Here is a 22,940-nt window from a genome sequence, read left to right as displayed (position 1 = left end):
TGGTTTATGAGAACTAATAAAAATATACAATAATACACATCATGTAAGATATAACTTTGAATTAGATGCAAGAGTTACAGTTTGAACACATCCAAGGCATTGTCAATGGTTTAAGTGGTCTCAATGACGATAAGTATTCTAATACTCAAGCAAAGTCATATGATATATATTTTATGAGATATATAGTGATGTGAATCCTTAGCTTTTAGTGTACCATTTTAATTATAATCTCATTGGTCAATTTTATTTGTGAGAAAATCCTGTATTTACCTAATTTACTTTAACTCAAAAAAGATCACACGGGTAATATGAACCCATATCACCTGTTTAATGTTCAGCTGTTGTTGTTTTGATATTGTTTTCATTGTAACACGCATGCCAGAGCTGTTTTCAACCACATAATATGAGACCATATTACATGGTATGTAAGTGACTAGTGTACTAAAGCATCGCTCTGTGTACTACTATCTGCACAATTAATTTCAATGTCAAAATGCACATTCCTTTTACTGTGATCATTGTGATGTCATGAATTAATGCAGGGTTTTGCAGTTTTGGGTTCTATTCTACTGATGTCCTTTATTCTGCAATAATATAAGGATACACTCTAAGGAGATCAAAAGTGTCACACCTCCTTTTAATACGGAATATGGAAAATATCTACATTCTGTTTACATATTCCTTTTGCTTTTCGGGCCTCATGAAATATGGAACCAGAATGCAGATGTTTCCTGTATCACCTGAACAAGCAGAGTGTAACTATTGCTATTTCAATTCATCCTCGTCCCAAACCGTGATCGGTCATTATTCTTTTACTAATGACCGCTAATAGCAGGTCATTATTAAATCTATGCACTAGGCCAAACATATGATTAATCACATGCACGCCGGCCACAAAGGATCCCATTGGTAACCTCAAATGCATAAAAGGACATTACTATCATTATGGAGAGGGATACAGCACCTCGGCTACTAGATCAGGATAACCCAGACTGCAAGGCTCTGTACTCTGTCAGGTGGTCATTGTTCCATTCATCGTACCATCGGCAGCTTCCATGCTCGTACTCGTCACAGCTCACCCTAGGCTGGCCCGGTGCTCTGGCAGGCAAGGCTGGCTCAGGTGCCCTCCTGCCAAGGTAGGCAAAGCTCTGATAGTAGTACCTGGGATAAAGGAGAGGATTAAATGCCAGTTGTGGTAACAACCTCGCACTGAGTTAAAACAGAATCTAATAAAATGACCACCCAATTTTTTGTACGCATAAATAAAAAATAGGTGCTGCATGGCTCTGATAGAAAATGTGTAATACTAGCTGAGAAATTAGCAAAATAAACAAGGAATTCAATCAAATGCCTGGTATTTTCCAAGCAATATTACTACACTGTCCCATATATGCTTTATAGTGATCTGTTGTCAGTTTTTCAGCTAAGATTTCATGATTTGACAACGAGAATTTTATGTCAATGTACCCGGTTTAGATCTAGAATAATAGGCTGACAATTAATCTAGACTTTCTAATAAAACAACTGTTTGTTTGCTACTTCATTGTTTTTACCTTTAAGCTGGACACCCATAAACCTATACAAATTAATACATTCAAACCTGTCTAAAAGACTACACAAGGGAGAAATGTAGTCTAAGTTATGAGCAGGTGGTCTGTATAGAAGCTTTTTTGCAATACATGTTACAATGTGGAAAAATTATTATAGGGAAACAAAACAAGCAGTTGGTATAGACAGTTGTTCCTTCTACACAAGGCAGTTGTTTAGGAAGGTAGGTTTGACCACGATGACAATATCAGATTTCCGCTTTTATATCGGTAAAATGACTCAAACAGCTTTAGAAGGGTTTACAATCATTCCCTGGGGTGGTATTCTGAGGTCATTTTATCTTTAAAATATTTTATTTTATCTCTTAAACTAAAATTGGTATTCTGAGATGACATTTTATCTCTCAGATAAAATTTACAATTTTATCTTGTGTAACTTTAATGATACGCAACAAAACAGTGCCTGCATAGACAAAGGCATCGCGTATCTGGGTAATGCAACGCGGATGATGTGCTTGCTGCCAAGATAGTATGAAGAAAAAAAAATAAACTGAAAAGAGGGTGGGGGCTATTTTATCTCCGCGACGTTGATTTCACCAATATTTCTAAGTGAATTAACCCCAAATGTTGAAATGAAAATGAAGAAAAAATAATATCTACATTAAGAATAACACCTTAACGTTATTCCTGTACAATAAGAAAGTATTTTATAAGACTTGTCTTTATTAATATTGTCTTTGAAATGATGCTTGAAAAGATGCGATATAGACTTCTAAAAAAGATGAGAGCATTGTCCTTTTTGTTAAAAAGAAAAGACGCGCGAGCGTATAGTGCAAGCGTATTTGAAGTAAAAAATTGACGCAATATCACCCCTTTGCCACACCTCCTTGTGGAAAGGATTTCAATTGGTTGACTGACACGAAAGAGCTACATGTATAAAAGCACGTTTCTAATTGGATATTGATTAAAAAGTAGGTGTGTCTTACAGAGATAAAATGATTTTCAGAATACCAATTTGGAGAGATTTTAAGGGTATTTTATCTCACTGATTTTAACGGAGATAAAATATTTTATTTTATCTGAGATAAAATGGATCTTAGAATACCACCCCAGTGGAGCGTTTCATGAAAGGACTTGTCAGACATTTATCCGACAAGTCCCATTTTATCCGACAGTTACCATAGTAATGATGCTTCTCAGCCAATCAGGTTCAAGGAAAGATGTCAGATCTGACAACTTGTTGGACAAAACTGTTGATGAAACGTTCCCAAAATCATCGCCTTTTCAGACACAATGTATGTCTTTCCCCACTACCTGGCGAACATTGCAACATTCTTGATATCGAGAAATAGAATAAAATAAGAAAACAGCTTGCTATACATACAGGTACTTTAGCAAAAGTTGGGTCAATGGCCCAGGTGTAACACACCTGATAGCCCTTTTTGGAACCAAAGAAACTCCCAAATACTTACTAGGTGTCCAAGACACTCTTTTATTACCCCAGCTAAGGGAGTCTACTGATTGTGCTCTAACAGCTTTTTGAGGAATTACTTCCTGCCAATACACTGTGGATGAATTTTTGCTGAAGGAAATTACGCCATGGCTGGGATTCGAGTCAACGACCCTCTGTTTCAAAGTTTAAAGACCAACCCACTAGGCCAAACGCTCCATGTAAATGGTGAAACGTACCATCTCTGAATAATGTATTTATGTCCTTTCCTGACCTGGGCTGCCTCGTGTACAGAGATGGGTTCACACTCTCCATTGCTGTTCATGTTATTCCAGACGATTGCCTGACCTCTCTTTGGTTTTACGCTGATTCCCAACTCTGTGCCAGAAGCAATGAAAACAAGGGAAAAGATGTCAATTTTATAAGCAATGCTTTTTGAGAAGATACATGTATGAGGTAATAATGTCTCTCGAAAAAAAATTCTGAGATTATCTACACTTAAAGGAAACCAAAAACGCAAGAAGAGAAGCAATCTTATTGGAAAGAGTAAAATGAGAGGAATAATTTAAAACAAGTTTCATGAAAATCGGTTGTTAAAAAAAGCAAGTTATGGACGTTTAAAAGGTTTTCTTGTACTTTCTATGGGATCCTCAAATTGGCAAACATGCTTGGAAATGGTTGATTTTTTGGACAACTCCATCTGTTTTTAACACAATTTTTCAGATTTTCCCTATTATCTTTCAAATTGCATGCCTCTTATTGAGCATACTATATGTCATTGGAAAAAATAATTCACACTACGTATGTCAAGGTCAGGAGGTAATGACGTGAAACATGTAAAATAAAGGGGAAAATTTGTGTAAAAAATAAATGGAGGGTTGTCCACAATATCAGCCATTTTGAAGCATGTTTGCCAATTTGAGGATCCCCATAGAAAGTACAACAAGACCTATCAAACATCCATAACTTGGCTATTTCATAACCGATTTGATGAAACTTGTTTTAAATTGTTCCTCTTGTTTTACTCTATCCAAAAAGATTGCTTTTCTACTTGGGTCTTGGTTTCTGTTAATAAAAAAATTATTTATATAAAGATAAAGAAAATAGATGATTGAAAATTCAGATGTATACGGGTACAAATAGTTCAATTTTTTTCCAAACAAGCAGTTTATCTTGTTGATTAGCTGTATAAGTAGGTCACGATCAGTCCCCTTATTATCAGATGGAGCACTGTTAATGCGCCGTTTCTTCTTGGCCAAGGCACTGGCTTTAGCCTCCGAGCTTCCCCAGCTCCATCCCCGATGGCATTGGTCATCGGCACTTTCCTTGCTTTTTCCCTCAGTATTCAAATTCCATATCATCATGAGTTAGCCCAAAATATCGGGGAATCTTATTGTTTGTGTCACAGAGTTGTCCAAATTCCTCTTCTCAGAATGATTATTTTTTTAAATTTTCACTGTCTTTTCTCATGTCGTTTCAACATGAGTGATGGTCAGAAGGCCGCCATCTACTCCAACTTGAAAAGTATCTAATGGAAAAAGTTTGCATCCCGATATCTAAATACCATAAAAGGATTGATGGCAAACCAAATGGATTAAGCCCATGTAATAATTATTAGTCTATCTGAGAAGGAGATCAACTGCTTTTAGACCAGGGGGTGTTTCATAAATCTGTTTGTAAGTTAGCAACTTTAAGAACAACTGGTGATCCTCTCTTGTGGTGAATGGCATACACCAAAACGTTCATTGACAATGGTTTAGCGCATAAGAAATATTCACTCACTTGTTCTTAAAGTTGCTCTTAACTTATGAAAAGCTTTATGAAACGGGCACCTGTTAAACCAAAAATTCTGTACACCGATTGTCCAATCCTATCATTAAACAAAGTCAATATGCAAAAGGGCTGAAGAGCAATGTGCATCGTGCCATTTCATAGCGAGTTTAGCACTGCCACGCAGAACAAATTCTAGAAAACAGTAAATGTATTGAAAATGTCCATCAAATGACAATGACAACAGGGAGGTCTTTGTAAAAAAAAAATGGTGAACCCGAACGGCAGTTTGTCCTAGTTTCAGAGCTCAAAAAGAATTACAAATAGTCCTTTATCAATAGTCCAGATGGGTGTTTCATAAAGCTGTTTGTAAAATACGGATGACTTTACGCACGACTGGTGATCCTTTCTTGTGCTACACTGTATATGATATCACTGTGTAATTGATTTATGACACAAGAACAGGTTCCAGTCGTTCGTAAAGTTCTGCATAACTTTATGAACAGCTTTATGAAATACCCACCAGGACAAGAAGGTTGTTTTGATTCATCATTTTTTGACAAAGACTTCTTGGTTGTTCTTTGTCACGAAGGCATTTGACAACACACTTTCTATGATCTTGAAAGCGTTCTGCGGCGTGATACGAAAAACTCCCTTTTACTTGCCAGGGAACTTTGTCTCTCCTCCTTCTTCCACATCTTGCAGATAAACCAGTATGGTGGCAAACCTGTCCCTCTTGTCCTGGTTACCCAGAGTACAGTCTGTGTGAGTCTTGTATCCTGATCATCAATGACAAAGAGGAAATAATTTATTACAAAGCATGGGTCATGTTTTATGAATACCAGGGTCCGTAACACAAAGGTTAGTGATTAATTGTACGCTTGATATTTACGATTAATTGTACATGGTAGTCAATAGAATGCATCGTAGAAAAATGTTCTACGATCATTGCTAAGCTTTGTGTTACGGGCCCCAGATCTTTCTAAATCTTCTCTTTCAAAATACAGAGTAGACTGCCTTGCAGCAATTTCTTTTTTTTCAAATAAATAGGTGCTTGGTCAGTACAGTCTCCCACATACACTATGCTGCTTTTCGTTGCATTGAATAAACCAACGTTGAATATTGCTCAAGCCCTCTAAAACTTTTAGTCTAGAAAAGCACCTGGCACAGGTTATGACCATCATCAAAATTCATAAAGGTATTTTGGCATACTTCAATTTTAACATGGATCTGTATATATCAACATCCAATTTAATAGTTTACTACTTGCATTTATATTCTACAATAATGAATACAAAAGTAGCTGGAACACTCAGTGAGATTGTTTTTTTTTTTGGCCTTGAACATCGTTATTATGTGTCTTTCAAGAGGGGGTGACTAACGAAACTATTTAAAGGTAAATATGCCAGTTGTGGAAATTAATTCAAAGTGAGTTTGTAAAGAATCCAGCAAAATGAACATGCAAATATCTATTCATATGAATAAACAATATGTTCCCAAGGGTTCTGGAAGAAATTGTGTAATTGTTGAGAAACAGGTGAAATAAGCATGATATTTCACCAAATTCTAGAGTATTTTCCCTTAGCAATAATAATACACTGTCCCATATTTGATTATCTGTGTTGGCTGTCTTCGGTGAGATCATTTTTCAGATTAGACTTCATGATTTCATTGGCCCGTATTCTGAAGTCGGTTTAACTTAGACCATGGTCTAAATCTGTGCTAAAATTATGGGAAGCCAAACTTTTCAAAATTGTGTTCACAGTGATTGCTTCTCATGCTAAATGTCATACTTATCCTTCCCAGGCAATTAATAATGTTTTGGGAGTCAAATTAGCTGATACATTGTACCTCTACTGTTAGAGATTTGTGTAACAACTGGCTTTCCATAGTTAAACCACAAATTAAACCAGAGTTTAAATTACACCTGACTTCAGAGTACGGGCCATAAAGTTCAGTTTAAACTGTACCAGACCTATACCTAGGATAATCTGGGGCGTGTTTCATAAAGGACTTGCAACTGTTGTAACTTTGCCATTATGGCAACCAACATTATAACAGGGCTCTGCAACCAATCAGAATCAAGGTCATTATGGTAGTTGCCATAATGGCAAAGTGACAAATGTTGCAACTCTTTATAAACGGGCCTCTGGTGACAATTAAATTGATTTTGCATACATTCTCATGAAATCAATGGTTTACTGCAAGTTCGTTTTTCTTCAACTCACCTATTCCTTCTGGATAGGAGGTCACTTGGAATTTCCCGCCATTAGTTTGTTTGAGCCCTGTAGCTTTGAAGACCCTATCCTCAAAGACGGTGGAAAACTTGCTCTCTGTCGGGTAGAAGGATGTACTGCGGGACCATGTCAAGGATGAACCAAGCCTCTCGGAGAAACTGGAATTTATGCAGGCCGTTCCTGAAAATCGAAAATAATCCAACTTAAAAATTATTATATATAAATAAAGATATACAGTTCTTCTACAGAGCAAATTTAATTATGATACAATGTCTCCCTGTGATCCCATAGGGACTTGGATATTATTACCCCAGATTAGCCTGGCAGCCTTTTACAGCCCACAAGCATTTGAAGGAATTCCTGCCAGGGATACATTTACCTTACCTGGGTGCAGTGCAGCACAATGTGTATCAAATTTTTGCTGGTAAAATTCATGCCATGGCTGGGGATTTGAACCCATGACTCTCTGTTTCAAAGTACGGAGACTAATCTACTAGCCCACACCACATAATAATAAATGATTGTATGCCGTTTAAAGTATCAAATCAACATAAACGTCCTTATCTGGTAAATGGTATAAAAATAAAGAATAGTCATGAGTGAGACAGTGTGAGATTTCGCATGAGATGAAAGAAAGATGCTCTATTCAACAAGGCGTTAACCGAGTTGAATAGAGCATCTCTTTCTTTCACCGAATGCAAAATCTCGCACCATTGCACAAATAAGAATATTTATTATTTGTGTTGTACAACGCCTCGGAATTTAGCAAAATATGAAGAAAAAAAAGAGTGTTTCCCTGCAGTAATTTATGAAAAGGGAGCAAAAATTTTAAAGCGAAAGGCAAAATCCCACAAGCGCACATGACCTTGGGCAGCATTGCGCATTTAGCCAGCAGGCTTATACGCTTATTGTACCTTCGTTTTAATGAGCGCAATGAATTAAATCTTATTGTGACATCACCTCCAAAAGCCATGCAACAGTACATTTTGGATGGTACGTCTTGTGTGCGACGGTACAAATGTTTGACATTCAGCCTCTAATTTGCTGGTGTACAACAAGCTAAGTAGGCGTTGTTCAATATAGGTTTGAAATGGTTAATAAGAAGAAGAAATCCTGCCAAATCTACCATCATATTACCTTCTGTGAAATCTTTATAAGACACAGTAACACCTTTCATCCCTGCATCCTGTATGTGTCGTCTTAGTGTGCTCAGGCTGTCAAAGCAAATGATAGGATTCTGAGAGCTGGTCTTGGTGAGGTAATGCTGGTGAACCCGCATCAAGCCGCTGCATTCTCGGTCTGTCAGAAAACCTTCAATCTTGTACACCCTGCAGGAGAGAGCATGACAGAAAGAATACCGAAATATATTTTATTATCATTTTGATATCACTTGTACCCAGGAAGCAAGTGAACTGAATCACAATGGAACGCAGTGGGGTGTTTCATAAAGCTGTTCGTAAGTTAAGAGCAACTTTAAGAACAATTGGGGAACCCCTCTTACGAGTTAAGCCATCGCCAATTCAATATAGTATTTACCACAAGGACCACCAGTCCTTCTTAAAGTCACTTGTTCACTGCTACCATCTGGCCTGTGGAGAATCTACAGGTAGGACTATGGTATGCCAATGCTGTATAGAGCACACACTTTAAAAAATCATTAAAATATCACTTTTGTGACCAAAATTACTAATTTCCATATAGTTTTAATTTATTTATCATTAGTAATGTGGGAATAATTTTTGTATTCACCAGAGCGCTCAAAAACTTGAATTTTGGGCATATTTTTGTGTACGCCCTCTATTGGTGGAAAGTAATATGGCAAGAAAATTTTCATTTTTTTATCTCTATTTTTAATTAAGAAAAAATGATATAAAGAATCAAATTTAAATAAGAGCCAAGCGGTATGAATTAACAGGTCTAATGGAAACTGTCAGTGTAAAAAAATCAAGCATTTGCCCCAAAGAAAAAGAGAAAATAAGCCAAACATTGCCACCTTTATTTTGTCACACATGGAGATATAACTGAGAACAAGGTTATATTATAACCTTGTTCATTGAATGAGTGCTTAAAGTCACTCATTAACTTACGAACAGCTTTATGAAACACCCACCTGGTATCCCATCCTTCCCCATATATCTGATTGTTGGTATGCAGATGGACTACGGGAACTACACTGGGGTTCCCTGGCCTGGCCCTCTAATCTAACACAGGTGACCTCTAAATCTAATTCCTATACAATGGACATAGTGTTATTCCACTGTAACATTGCCTGTGTTATTTTTTTTCTGGTCACAAGTTGTAGTACATTTGAAATCAGAACCAAAGTTGAGTTTTTCAAATGCTATATCTTCAATAGTATAAGGACCATATTCACAAAACTTGGGCATAGGCACTCATTCAATAAACAAGGTTATGATTACTAATTTTTTATAGGGTAATACTGGATCACTGATCATTTAGCATAACTCATCATTACAAAGACTTAATGTACTATTCCACAAACCTATTGACAGCTTCCAGACCATGGCATTGGACATACATGTAAATGCAATTTAGCCTAGGCTTAGATCTATGCCTCGGAAAAAATATCTAATTCTATTAAGTATTCTGGGATCATTAATTATTAGAAATGGTACAAAGAATATTTACACATTTTCACATTTATGGAGGATAATCAGTAATTCAGTAGGCCTCCATATTCCCCCAAGGCCCAAACAGATAATTATTTTTGTCTAAACATTGGTGGTTACTGGTTAGATCTAGGCCGATAAAGTTCTATATCATGTAGGATGTAGGTCTACTATGTAATTGAAATGTCATATTCTCAAATTTTAGGTCTGTTCTTAAACTTACGGCCGGCCAAACTTACTTCACTGGAGATGCTGGGTTGTTTTTGGTGAGTTCAACAGGAGTGACAATGTTTCCCTCCACCTTAATCTCCTGCATTCTAAGAGAATCCAGAATAGCTGGCTTGAAGCTCTCCGTCTCTGAGATCCTTTCCTTTGATTTTTTATCTTTCCTTGTTTGTGACTGTGTCTTTTCAACGTCCTTTTTCGTTTTGTCTCTTCTTATTTTGTCATTTTTGCGCATATTTCCATGGATAATTGGCTCCTTCTGTGTCGAGTTAGATGGGTTGGTGACGTTATTTGTTGATAAATCAAAAGATGGAGGGAAAACAATGAGCCCGAATACACCAAACAGGATGGGTAAAAACATTATGGCCGCTACCCGTACATACTTATTGTCCGCAATACTCTTGCGAGCCTTCGCCTGACCTGCCCCGCTGCGATTCCTCCCACCGCCCGCTGATGAACCATCGGCCCTGTTGGTAGTCGGTGTTCGCTTGTTAAGACGTTTCGTGGGCTTCGTCATGGCAAATATTTATGATTTACTCTGAGAAATAAGCAATATAGAATCTCCTACTTGATAATTACTGTTCCAGTTAAAAATTACATGCTTACACGACTTTTGTTGATGAGAAACAAAGCTTTCAGACGACATCGTCCTCGCCCCTTTTCGCTAAGGTATCCGAAAATAAGTGGATGAATATAGTATGAGGAAAATTTTGGGAAATAATTGGCCAAGCCTGCGGGAATTATTCAACATGGTGAAGCTTATTCTGAGTCGATTGTCATTCTGTATCCTCATATTTTTTCACCAGAATATGAACATATATATGCACTTGTACTAGTAATAAATATGCACGATTTTGAATTCGATACATATATTATATTGTTTTATAAAGTAAAATATGGTTTAAAAAGAGGGTAAGTTATGTATTTTCAAGAGATAGACCTAATAGGGCATGGTTTTCATCCTTCATGGTTTATTATTATTTCTGTACTTTGTTTCTGTCTTTCAGTTGAAAGCGACTCACATTGACATTTTTAGAGGAAAATAAAGCCCCCCAGAAATTTAAGGATATTCAGATATTATAGACAAAAGGTTTGATGTTTTCAGTCTAACAATATTATGAGACGAGGCGAGGCCAACTCAACAGATGACGAAGGACACCATTATTTGATTAAGGGCAATTCCATGGAAAATGTTCACTTAAGAGAAAAAATGAAGTTTCAGATTTCACTTAAGCAGTCAAATTTTCTTAAAAAGTAATCTATAAAGTCTCAATTTCCAATAAAAAAATCGCAATATTGATAAAATTTTGTAGTTTTTTCCATCATCAAAAAAATAGAATAGTAAATTGCAAGATGTAAAAAATGTGGCTATTTTTAAACAATTCATCTTTCCTGTCTCTACTAAAAGCAAACAAGGTCCCAGAGGTCTCTTTTAACTTTTGAATAATTGATTAATGTTTAAATCAACAGAAAATAATTGTTAAATTTTATGTCATTCATCAATTTTAGAGAAATCTGTCTTCAGATTTGTGTGATTTCTTTACCATTATCAGTGTCATGTCCGTTACGTTTTTCACTTAAAGTTTTCACAGCTTACAGGAAATTTGTCTAAAGGTACTGCAGATTCAGATTCTATGTTAGAATTAAACCCCCTACCATGTGTAGCAATCATTTTCCCTTACCACTTCTCATTTTCATAAAAATTGCGTAACGGACATGACAATTCGCGTAACGGACATGACGCCTTATATATGGCAAAAGGCAGCATTCACAAAAACAAAATATTAGGCTCAGTGTCACAGACCGAGGTCAGTCTCAATTGTTTGAGGATAGCTGAATGTAATATTTCCTAGAATCTGCATGTCATTCAAGCTATTTTTAGAAGTTGGTGAATGATGAAAGTTCAGCTCTTGTTCTGGTAGATTTTTCTGAGAATTAAGGGTATGCCACATAATATTAGGATAAGATGCAGCTAGATCTGGCAACATACTCAGATCACAATCTGCATCATTTGTGTTTGAACAAACTTTTGATTATCTTAGGTTTTTGCACTGACAGTTTGGAGCATGATAAAACTCCAACTTGTGAATTCATGATCATTGATGATATTACTTCAAAGTATCTGACTTTTACCAACCTCTACATGTACTTCTTCAGTGATGGCATGGGAATTGGGCTCACATTTAAAAACAAGTTTGTATTCGGATATCTGTGTTACATGATGTAGCTTTATGAATCCATGAATCTACAGTGGCATTTCTTTGCAGTATCACAAAGCAAAGGGGCTGTGGAAAGAATGTGGCACCATCAATAAATTATGTCATCATAGTATTTTGGTCAGCCATAATCACAATTTGAATGATGTATCTTCAATTGTACTCAAGCAGCGCGGACAATACAACGAAATTATACAGCCACATTTGTCAGCAAGCAAGATTGTAAGATTTAGAACATCCAAGATTTGATGAAAGGATGATTATACTCAGGATGATAGTTATTTTGAATGAAAAAAAATCTCAGAAGCATATTTACAAACATTCCGATTACCTTTAAACTCATACATAATCGATAATGAAAGACCGGTTTCCAGGTACTGCTATTAAATTTTTATCAAAATACTTTTTAACACCATTTTTTGTAATCTTAAAACTGGCATTAATACTAGTACATGTTCTTTATCATACAATACATTCCATAATATGTTCATCTTGGATTTATACAGGTCTGGTACATTTTTTCTTCTCACAAAAATGAGATTTGGTCTTCTCAGTGTGCAGTAGTGGTATGATAAACATTGTATTCAATATAGAATTATCACTAAGGCTATAGCTATTAAATTAATGATACCTGCTAATAATATCTACATATTTTTCTTTAGAGTGTTAGTAAAGGTACTTTGCTGTTACATAATTACTTTCATTATTCATATTTCTTTCATTTTCAAACTAAGAAGTGCTGATGAAGTTCACTTCGTAAGGGTGTCATGTCCGTTACGCTAGTATATTATCAAATATTAAGGCATGAATAAAAAATAATCTTTTCTATCAACTTTTTCTCCTTTAATTATGTGTGGTGGATGATAGTAACAGGAAAATACTCATTAACTGTTGTTAACCGGTGTAAAATAATTTTTTTTAAATATTTTTTTGTTTTATAAATATTGTACAAAAAGACCCCCTCTCAAATTGCAAAATAATAGGAGATATTACAGATTACCAGTTATGATATGTGTCTCCAACCTCTAGCCTTAACATGTAAACAATTAGACTTGTACCATATCTTGTAATAAAATAATTATATTCGCTTACAAAAAGTGGACGAAACTGTCATGTCCGTTACGCTTCGTGTGTCATGTCCGTTACGCTACATTTTGAGCTAGGAATACAGAATGCACTGCAAAACTGTTGTTAAACACTATTTTATGGATAAAGCATGATCTTAAGGTTAAATTAACACCAACATTAGGTGCATGCAATCTAAGAATTCACAGGAATTTTGATAAGCAATAAGAGGTAAAAATGCTTCGTCCATTTCGTGTCATGTCCGTTACGCTCACAAAGAGTGCAATTTCTCCGCAACTGTTCAACGAAAGGATTTGAAATTTTATGTGTATGTAACAGATACATAAATGTGTCTGATAAGCTTAGCAATAATTATCAAAAGACTGCTAATTCTACTGTATAAACTTTTGAATTACAAAAATTTGTCTGAATGTCATGTCCGTTACGCTGGAATTGACCATAAGCTTTCGTCTTTTAATTGAGACTTCGTCAATAGCGTCTGTAATTACAGACTATTGTGATAGTTTTAAGTATGACCGTATCCTATCTCGTTCTTTGAGGAAAGACTTTCCTAAAGAACGGGAGAGGATACGGTCGTGAATATATATTCTTTTCTTAGGACATTATGTCGTATATTACTTGTAAATTTTTTTATCATTAGAGTAGGGCAATTTTCCAGTGGGAAACTCGTTGTCGAGTACAGACCGCATTTTTTTAACCATCCATACGTTCTTTGATAATCATGATATTTTGATATGATATTTCTCATTTCTTGAAGTATATTCTATAACGTAATATATTGATATTATACATTTTTTATGTGTATCTTATTATTTCTAATTACGTTCAATTACCACCGGAACGCAATCGGTTCAAAGGAATGAAATTATTATAAAAAGAAATCATTTGAGAATGCAAGCACAACGAAAGAGGAAGGTGGAGAAGGGGAAGAAGAAGAAAAAAAAGAAGAAAAAAAAGAAGAAGAAGAAGAAGAAAAGGAAGAAAAGGAAGAAGAAGAAGGAGAAGAAGAAGAAGAACAAAGGAGATGGAGGAGTATAGGATTAAGAAGAAGATGAAGAAGGAAAAAAAACACAATAAAAAGTACAAGTTCGACATAGATTTACCTAATATACATTTTACTCAATGTTATTAGGTAACGGTCTTCTTTCTATTCTTAATAGTATTGTTGTTTTTTCATGTAGGCATGTCAATTTACCTTTACCGACACGACATATCCCTGGATCATTATGGCAAATTGAACGAGTGTATTTTCAGATTGCATTATTAAAATAATATACGTCTAGTTTGGACTGACCGTATACCATTCCCATCATGGAAAATGGTCGAATTTCTGAGAAATGAAACTGACGTTATTATTGTCATTCAGGCCCAATATAAACACAAATAATTGTATACCTCGGCTGTCCATTTCCACTCACCCAGTTTTAAGATGCAAAATTTCGTAATATAGTGCTGAGAAAGGGGAAATAAATTGAATAAATATAGAGGCTCTGACAAAGAAAGAAGTGCATCAAATATACTAGTACACCATATTATTCTGACCATATTGTTTTCATAATGACAATACACGACCTCAAGAGCCTATTTAGACGCGAAATTGTCCTTTGTGCCATCGGTGTTCTCAATGAAATGAAAACATGCTACCTGGGCGGTTCTTCATAATACATCACGCGACGTTAGACACGCTGTAAAGATGATGTATCCACATGTATTATAAATTCATATACAGATCTGACATTCATATTACGAGCAGAAACTCATTTTCATTCAAACTCTTTTCTGTCAATGAATTTCCGTCATGATTATGTAGAAATATTATTTTGTATTATGAAGGGACTAGTCCGCATACATTCGTAATTCCGAAGCTTCCTTATTCCGAAGGTTCGGTTATTCCGAAGGTTCGTAATTCCGAAGGTACGTTAATCCGAAAACGAAATAAGGTTCGTAATTCCGAAGGTTCGTTAGTCCAAAAACAAAATGAGGTTCGTAATTCCGAAGGTTCGTAAATCCGAAAACGAAATGAGGTTCGTACATCCGAAAACGAAATAAGGTTCGTTAATCCGAAAATTAAATAAGGTTCGTATTTCCAAAAATGAAATTAATTCATTTTGGTAAAAAGAACGGTGCTGTTCTAGCAAGATAATATGATATTATGCAATGATAAACTAACGAACGATGATTTGTTTTTTTTTGTGGCCAAAGCATGTATTGATCTAAGAATAGGCGCCCGGATCAAACATACGCTTAATTTCGATTTAATCTGAGCAAATGCTGTCCAAGCAAATGGTTTAAAGATGCAGCTAGGGGATTAAGTGTGTTGGTCGTTTTCGAGTAACCTCCAGAAAATAGGATTTGTATTGGAGGGGATGTCATTTTTAATAAGAGCTTCTCCTGAAAATTAATCTAAAATGTATACTTTAAATAAAGTATTTATTTTGAAGAAAAAAAAAGAATTCCCCATTTTAGAAAAATAGCATTTCCCTGTTATTTTTTAGGGGTACAAGTGCCCCCTGCTACCCCCTCCCCCGGCGGATCCAACTTTCGCCAATGGGGGGGGCGAATTTTTTTTCACCCACAATTTCCCGGATCGGCAGCTTTAAAGTTGTTTTTTTTTTTTTTCTTTGAAAGGGTATTCCTAATAGCCAATAATTATTATAAAAATAAAGTTAATATGTAATAATATCAAAAGCCCTTGTTAAATAATGCAAGCGCGAAGCGCGAGCTATAGTTTTCGTTGAAAATTGGGGGATGTCATTTTTAATAAGAGCTTCTGCTAGTAATAAAAATAAAAATAATGCCTTGGTAAATAATACCAATGTTATTATTATTAATATTATGTCTTATTAGGCCTACATGAAATTTCCAAAAGTTTGAGCTCGTCATTCGCTCGCAACATCTCACAATAATGCCCTTTTAACAGTAATTAAGTCCATAATTGACCAAAAAAGCGAGTTTTACAACTTCAGATTTGATTTTTTGCCAAACCGCTTGCTTGCCACGCTTTCTCGCGAAAAATAAAACCTAAATATATGTTATCAATCAGAAATCAATTAAAAAAACTTCGCTCAACTTAATTACTACAAAAACACACAACTTCTTTACACAGATGATATTGGTGAAAATATCCGTTTGCACCAAATGCCCTTTTTGGCATGTAAGTGCACTTAAATCAATAAATGCTTTGGCAACAACACACACATATATAATCGTTTGTTAGTTTATCATTGCATAATATCCTGTTATCTTGCAAGAACAACACCGTTCTTGTTACCAAAATGTATTTATTTCATTTTCGGAAATACGAAACTTATTTAATTTTCGGATTAACGAACCCTTTTTCGTTTTCGGATTAACGAACATCGAGGTATAGGCAATTTACGTTTTTCGGAATTACGAACCTTCGGAATAAAGAACCTTTGGAATTACGAAGTGTAACCGGACTAGTCAATCAATCTTTTTTTTATGAGATAAGAATGCTCATCTGTAAAATTGTATCCGATTTGTATTACTTTGTATTGTGTTTAAACATGTTGAATAGAAATGAAATAAAGATTTGAATTGAATTAAATTTCAATCAATCAATCAATCAACCAATCAATCAATTATTCAATTAACTAACCAACCACAAATTCATCAATCAAGCAATATACAAATAGATAAATAAATGAAGGGATAAATAAATAAATGAAAGGATAAAAGAATCAATCAATCAATCAATCAATCAATCAATCGTTGAATCGGTCAAACAATCAATCAACCAATAATTAACAATCAATCAATCAAAATAATTTTCACTAATTCACTCACACACTAAAAAGCAGTGGCGGAATAAGCTAAAAAAAAATGAGTGGCTAAGTTTAGCGGTTGGAACAAAGGTTAAGAAAAAGATGCGAGGGTGTGAAGCGACCGAACAAATCTTCAATCTTTTTTTAAAAAGACCTATTTTTGTATAGATTTTGATATAATATCAAGAATAAAATGTTGTGTTTTCTTCCCTCTCTCCCTTTCCTTTTCTTTCCTTGGTCGTGAAACATTTTTTTTGGGGGGGAGGGGAGGGGGAGGGTGCATGGCTCCAATTTAGGCCCCCATGCCAGTGACACTAAAACAAATAAAGTGCTTAATGCAAAATGCACCACCTTTAAGAGTGTGTGAACCAATCGAACATTATTATCAACCCATCATTCAATAAGACAATATCAAGTAATCAAATTGGATGATTTCTTAAATGTAATGTAATTGTACTTTAATGATTAAAAGATAATCAGCATACATTCGTTCTCAACAATCACAACCATTTGGGAAGGTTTAATAAAATTTTGTTTTCAATGGCTTCCGTTTTCATCTTTGATTCTTTATAACATCGTGGAACCGGGGGCGATGAGGGCTTGAACCCCCATTATTTCAGTAAACATATTAAAAGAGTGAACTTGACCATCATTTTGTGAAGAAAATAGACATAACGATCACTTCACTTATGTAGGATTGAATTGTTACTTCTACACTATCATTCAAAGGACTAGACCAGACTGAAAATGAACGATAACACTGAAAACCCACTTCTATAATTTCACATCCAAAAGTCATTTGTAACTAACACAGGATAGCCATTCGGTAAATGCGGATCGCATGTATATAATTCGACTTTTCTAACATTCATTTTTTTCCATCAATCATCAAATAACACATTCATAAGAGATAAGTAAGCCTACTATTGCACAAGAAAGAAAACATCCAATATAATTATTTCCTCAATTATCTAGATCTGCATTTTGCGGGGAATCAGGAAACTCAGAAAGGTATATACATGTATAACAGCATAGGACTCGTGCATTCGCCAGATCCCTCAATCCGTTGCCTATTCTGTGACCAAGAGATTCGTGTTTTTGCAAAACTCACGAGAACTACAAAATTGAATTCTTGGCCCAGGGCATCTAAGTTCATTACAGATGAAAAAATTATCGGAATGACAATTGGGGTGGGGTGAATAAACACAGTTTAACGCAGTTGCCACTAATTATTCCTCGTCAATCTGATTTGCATGACATAGCAATTCGTGTCTCCAATATCACCTGCATTGAGGCCACCGAACTTCATTACTATGATTCTGAAGAGCTTGTCGAATTCGGAGCAATGAATTCAGTATCTCTTTGGGCTGGTCTCCTTATCAAAGGCTGAACACGCAAACCGGCCGAAGCTGTCGAATCCATCAACTGGTTTGACCTCACGGGACATCGCAAGATGCTTCTGAAGGCAACCTTAAAGTCAGGGTGGCGCGTTCCGTAAATGAACGGATTAACACAGGAATTGAACAGGAAGATCATCCCGAAGGCAGGAACCAATCTCTCGCCTCCTGGTATGACCAACTGGATGCTGTAGGGTGATATCAAGATGAGAAAGACAACGATGATGATGAAGAGGTTCTTCGTGACAGACATCTGCCTCTTGCTGAATGTGCTCTTCCTGGCCAGGCCGGCCAACTGCCCAGAGACCGTGACGATCCTGGTGGTGACCCGGGCCATGCGACGAGAATTAGTACGAACATGGCGCCAGATGCGGAAATAGCTAAAGAAGATGATAAAGAGTGGGACGGGGTAGAAGGTAATGGCAAGTATCAAGTTGTAATAGGGCGAGAAGGGATGCGTAGTGTTCCAGATGCACATGCTGTACCGCTCATTGAAGCCGAAGAAGCTGTCTGAAACTATGTACGGAACGATGGATGTCGTCACTGGTATCAACCAGAAAATCATAATGAGGCCAAAGAGAGTTTTGGGGGTCAGGATCTCATGGTACCGATGGTTCGGCAATGTAATCAGGCAAGCCCGGCTTAGCGCGATGCCACCAAGAGTGTACAGACTACAACCGGTGCTGACCATCAGGATCATACCTTCCCACATGCAGATCCAGTCTGGCAAAGGCCACTCGTCCTCACAAAGCAGTGCCAGGGCTGTCCAGGGAAGGTTCAGGCAGCTTATCAAGTCTGCGATGGCGAGGTTGACGACGAAGGTGTTGGTTTTGTTCCGTAGTTTCTTGCTGATGAACACCGCAAGTATGACCAAGGTGTTCCCGAAGGCACCAGAGATGGAGATCAAGCCGGTGACCGTGGCGTAGATGATTCTCTCTGAGTAGTTCTGGTACACTATGGGTTCATCTGCGTCAGTGCAGTTCGCCGTCTCACACATGACGATATCCTCTAGAATATAACTCTCGATCAGAAGATAGCGATTTTCAAATGAAGCCACGAAAATGATTAATCCTGATATCAGATTTCATTTACTAAAACATTTGGCCCCAAATTTTCGTAAAGATTCAAGGCAATTGTTTTCACTCAGCTTACTTTATGAATGTTCCACATTATTCGTCATGTTTTTTATTGCTTATTTAAGTTATTTTATGAATGAATGAACATTCATAATAATACTCAGTAAATTATTCTTGGAAACTCCTTAAAGATTAATTATTTGTTACATCTGTCGAAGTGCATTGGGGAAGCACCGCCTTTTGGGATGATCACATCCACTCATGCTATATGATAAAACCACCATCAAAATATAGATAATCCAATATTTTGTGCCGCGGATGTGAGGTAAAGACGAGATGCTCTAAACTTTCAGAAGCTGTAGCCAAGCATTCAGTAGAATAAGTAATTTAACTCCGTTCTATGAAAGAAAATTCAAGAGGTGCATGAAATATCGAATATCTCTGAGAAATATTGTCCGTATGAGAAGGTAATTATTATCTCATTAATTTCATTCTGAGTTGTAGCTCTTTCAAGATGATAGGGCAATATACGAGTGATGTGCCATGACGACAATCATATGAGAGTTTGTAATATTGTTGTTATGGTCGATTGGAGAGCTATATCAACACTGGGATATATTCCATACAGCCCATGACGTCATTCATGAAGATCGCTTAATAGCAGGCTTGTAATAATGGGTGTCAATCCTGGAAGATTTTATTCACAAAAGTATATCATGTAGTTAATGGTTCAGTTGTTTTTCTTGTTGTTTTCTTCCAGTTCACCAGTCATCATTGCTTTAAAGACGATCATGCATGTAGAGGAAGCCTGTGGTAAAGATAGAAATAACACATAATTATGAAAGTATTGGGTATGAAGTTAAGAACAACTGTCTAAACCATAATGAAAAGCAGAACAGGAGAGAAATTGATTGTCTGTCTTATTCCGAAATCATGGAAATGATGATTGAAGTTGCTCCAATCATCGCACATCTCATTTGTTTATCTTTCATATTCTTGTATTTACATGGCATAATTACTTGTTCATCTCTTTGTCAGTAAGCTGATGCCTTTCAAACATGGCAAATACTGCAGCCTACAGAATGAGGAAATTTCAGTTGAATCGCGGCATTGGCGGCGGCAGCCAAACAAATTAGGGGGGGGGGGTCCACCTGAAAATTTGTGATGGACGGAGGTAAAAAAATTTGACAAGCAAAAAAAAAAGTTATAAAAAAAATTAGGGGGTCCGTCCTTCCATCTCAAATTTAGGGGGACCTGACCCCCCCCCCCTCCCACGTACCCCGCTTCCGCCGCCTATGAAACGCGGTGCCTAGTATCAATTACTTTGTTATCTCTTTGTCACAGTCAAACTATATGTAGAGAAACCGACTCCTTACCGATAAAGACTAATACGTTATTTTCAATAACTTAGCATTCTGTCAGTTCGGAGTCGGTTTGGTGCCGATGGGACTACTTAGCAGATTGCCAATTCGTCAGTTGTCAACTCGTCCACTCACCAAATAGTTTACTTTGATTTAGTCTAATGCCATTCCGTCCATCAGCAGTTCGTCTAACAACCTTTTAGTTCAATATCATTTGGTCCAATCGTTACTTCGTCTAATCACCATTACGTCTCATAACCAGATTTGGTCTGATATCCATTTTCATTTTCATTCATTTTGCACAAGTCAAATTGGACCAAATGGTATATAGACTAAATGGCCATTGGACCAACTGGTTATTAGATGAAATGGTGAAAGGAGGAAATGGCAGTTAGACCATGTGGATAGTGCAAACTGATGGTAGACCTGATGATATCAGATGAGTTGGCAATTGGATGAATTGACATTAGACGAATTAAAAAAACCTTCAGCATAATAGGCCTACAATCATTTATTTTTATTCATATCTTTCGTTTTGGGTTGTTTGATGTGCTTCCAAAATCTCATGTATGGGATTATGTTACAGTTTATTATTTGCGTTGATAAGGCCAATGAATTAATTATCAAAAACAGATCTGCAATAGCGTATAAACTCTTTTTTTTCCCTTTCCCAAGCTCCTTTTCTAAACGTGTATTTTTATTAGATATGACCAATTTGGGCTGATGGTTTATTATATTTATAGCAGCCATTAGGTACAATATATAATTTGCAATTCCAAGCTCCTCTCAACCTGTTTTTTAGGCATTGACTCAATGCCTCCTTGAATTATTTAGTGATTCGTAAAATTATATTGATCGCTTAAATCGATAATGGGCCTTGTGAAATAAATATATAAATTTATCTGGTGCGCGAGAATGGTTATTTATATAACCTCAAAGTATTGGTAATGTGTTGACTGAGTGGCATCGTGTATACTTATAAAAGCAAAACTCGCATATGCGAATTGCAAAATTGAGCTATCACTTTCCGATTGAATTATGAAATTATATTTATATGAAGCCCAAAACCCAGGCAACGTCAGCACAAACTGAATCAAGCATGAATTTACAATTACTCGTAAGTGCTACATCTATCATTTACAAACCTCAGAATAGAAAATATGAATCGTCAATCGAAATGTTCATGACCAATACAAACAAAAAGCTCATACGTTGAGATGTTAACTGTCTGAAATATCACGAAAACTAATTTGCTGTTTTCGAGTACAATATTCTCAAAATTCATCTTCGTAAAAGGTAGTCATTAAATCCACAAAATGGCATCCGAAGCTGTGACAAGAATTTGGAATGAATTGACATTTTGAAATAGGTGAGATTCGTTGATTTCAGATGCGGAATTTATACAAATGGTAAATCGAAACTCGTTTAATTATAAATATCAATATCACTGATTGATAGCTAACACGAATAAATCCTCAATAGTGATCCACCAGCAAAGAAGGTGAAATAAATTGAATTGGTGACAAATCGAGCAATGCAAAAGCGGGTTCTATTCATTTGCATTATGGCAAATGTGACCCCACTCCGAGAAAGAAGATATTCAACATCTTATTAATGTTGAATTAAAAATGTATATATAATTTCCTCCACACATCTCGCTAATTTTGAAACTTTTCAGTGCGCTGGAATCAGTTACCCACTAACTGAGGAACTGTAGAAAATGGAAAGATCTACTGATAAATAATGATGATTTATGTTGAAATTTGTGATTTGTGATATTAGCCTTTAATCACAGGCATAAAATGCACATTCCTTCCAGGTAAGAAATAAAATCTGAAAATGCTCTATGACCTGTAGAAATACCGGTGTTATATTAACACCAGCTCGAAATTTATACAGTGCGTATCAAAAAGGTTTGCACTTCGAAAATCCTCCCTCCCGCTTCGGTGAGCAACACTTTGAAAAAGCTCGTGAAAATGATTTGTGCAGAACTTGAAAATCGTTATATGAAAAAAGGGAGACGATAATGATGTAGAGATCATGAACTTGATGCAGGGGCGTCGATCCATTTTTCAGATTTGGAAGGGGGGGCAAAATTATGAATCAACGTTCCAAAGGAGCTCGATCACACAAAACGAACAAACTCACCCACAAACACCC

At 36.1% G+C, this 22,940-nt stretch overlaps 2 protein-coding genes across 2 annotated transcripts; both read right to left on the bottom strand.

The window, feature by feature from the left end:
* Window positions 1–358: 358 nt before the first annotated feature.
* On the bottom strand, window positions 359–10,503 carry LOC121426758. The gene is made up of 6 exons (XM_041623144.1): window positions 9,874–10,503; window positions 8,142–8,332; window positions 6,996–7,184; window positions 5,433–5,546; window positions 3,237–3,375; window positions 359–1,161 (listed from the first exon to the last, which is right to left on the bottom strand). The coding sequence occupies exons 1-6, from the start codon at window positions 10,374–10,376 to the stop codon at window positions 978–980; spliced, it is 1,320 nt and encodes a 439-aa protein (XP_041479078.1). The 5' UTR covers window positions 10,377–10,503; the 3' UTR covers window positions 359–977.
* A 7,145-nt stretch (window positions 10,504–17,648) lies between these two features.
* Window positions 17,649–19,413, bottom strand: LOC121426785 (histamine H2 receptor-like). The gene has a single exon (XM_041623186.1). It carries the CDS (start codon window positions 19,338–19,340, stop codon window positions 18,258–18,260), a length of 1,083 nt encoding a protein of 360 aa, XP_041479120.1. The 5' UTR covers window positions 19,341–19,413; the 3' UTR covers window positions 17,649–18,257.
* Window positions 19,414–22,940: the final 3,527 nt, after the last annotated feature.

Source organism: Lytechinus variegatus, chromosome 13 (genome assembly GCF_018143015.1).
Source record: "Lytechinus variegatus isolate NC3 chromosome 13, Lvar_3.0, whole genome shotgun sequence".
NCBI classification, from domain to species: domain Eukaryota; kingdom Metazoa; phylum Echinodermata; class Echinoidea; order Temnopleuroida; family Toxopneustidae; genus Lytechinus; species Lytechinus variegatus.
This window is presented reverse-complemented; position numbering and strand designations above follow the sequence as displayed.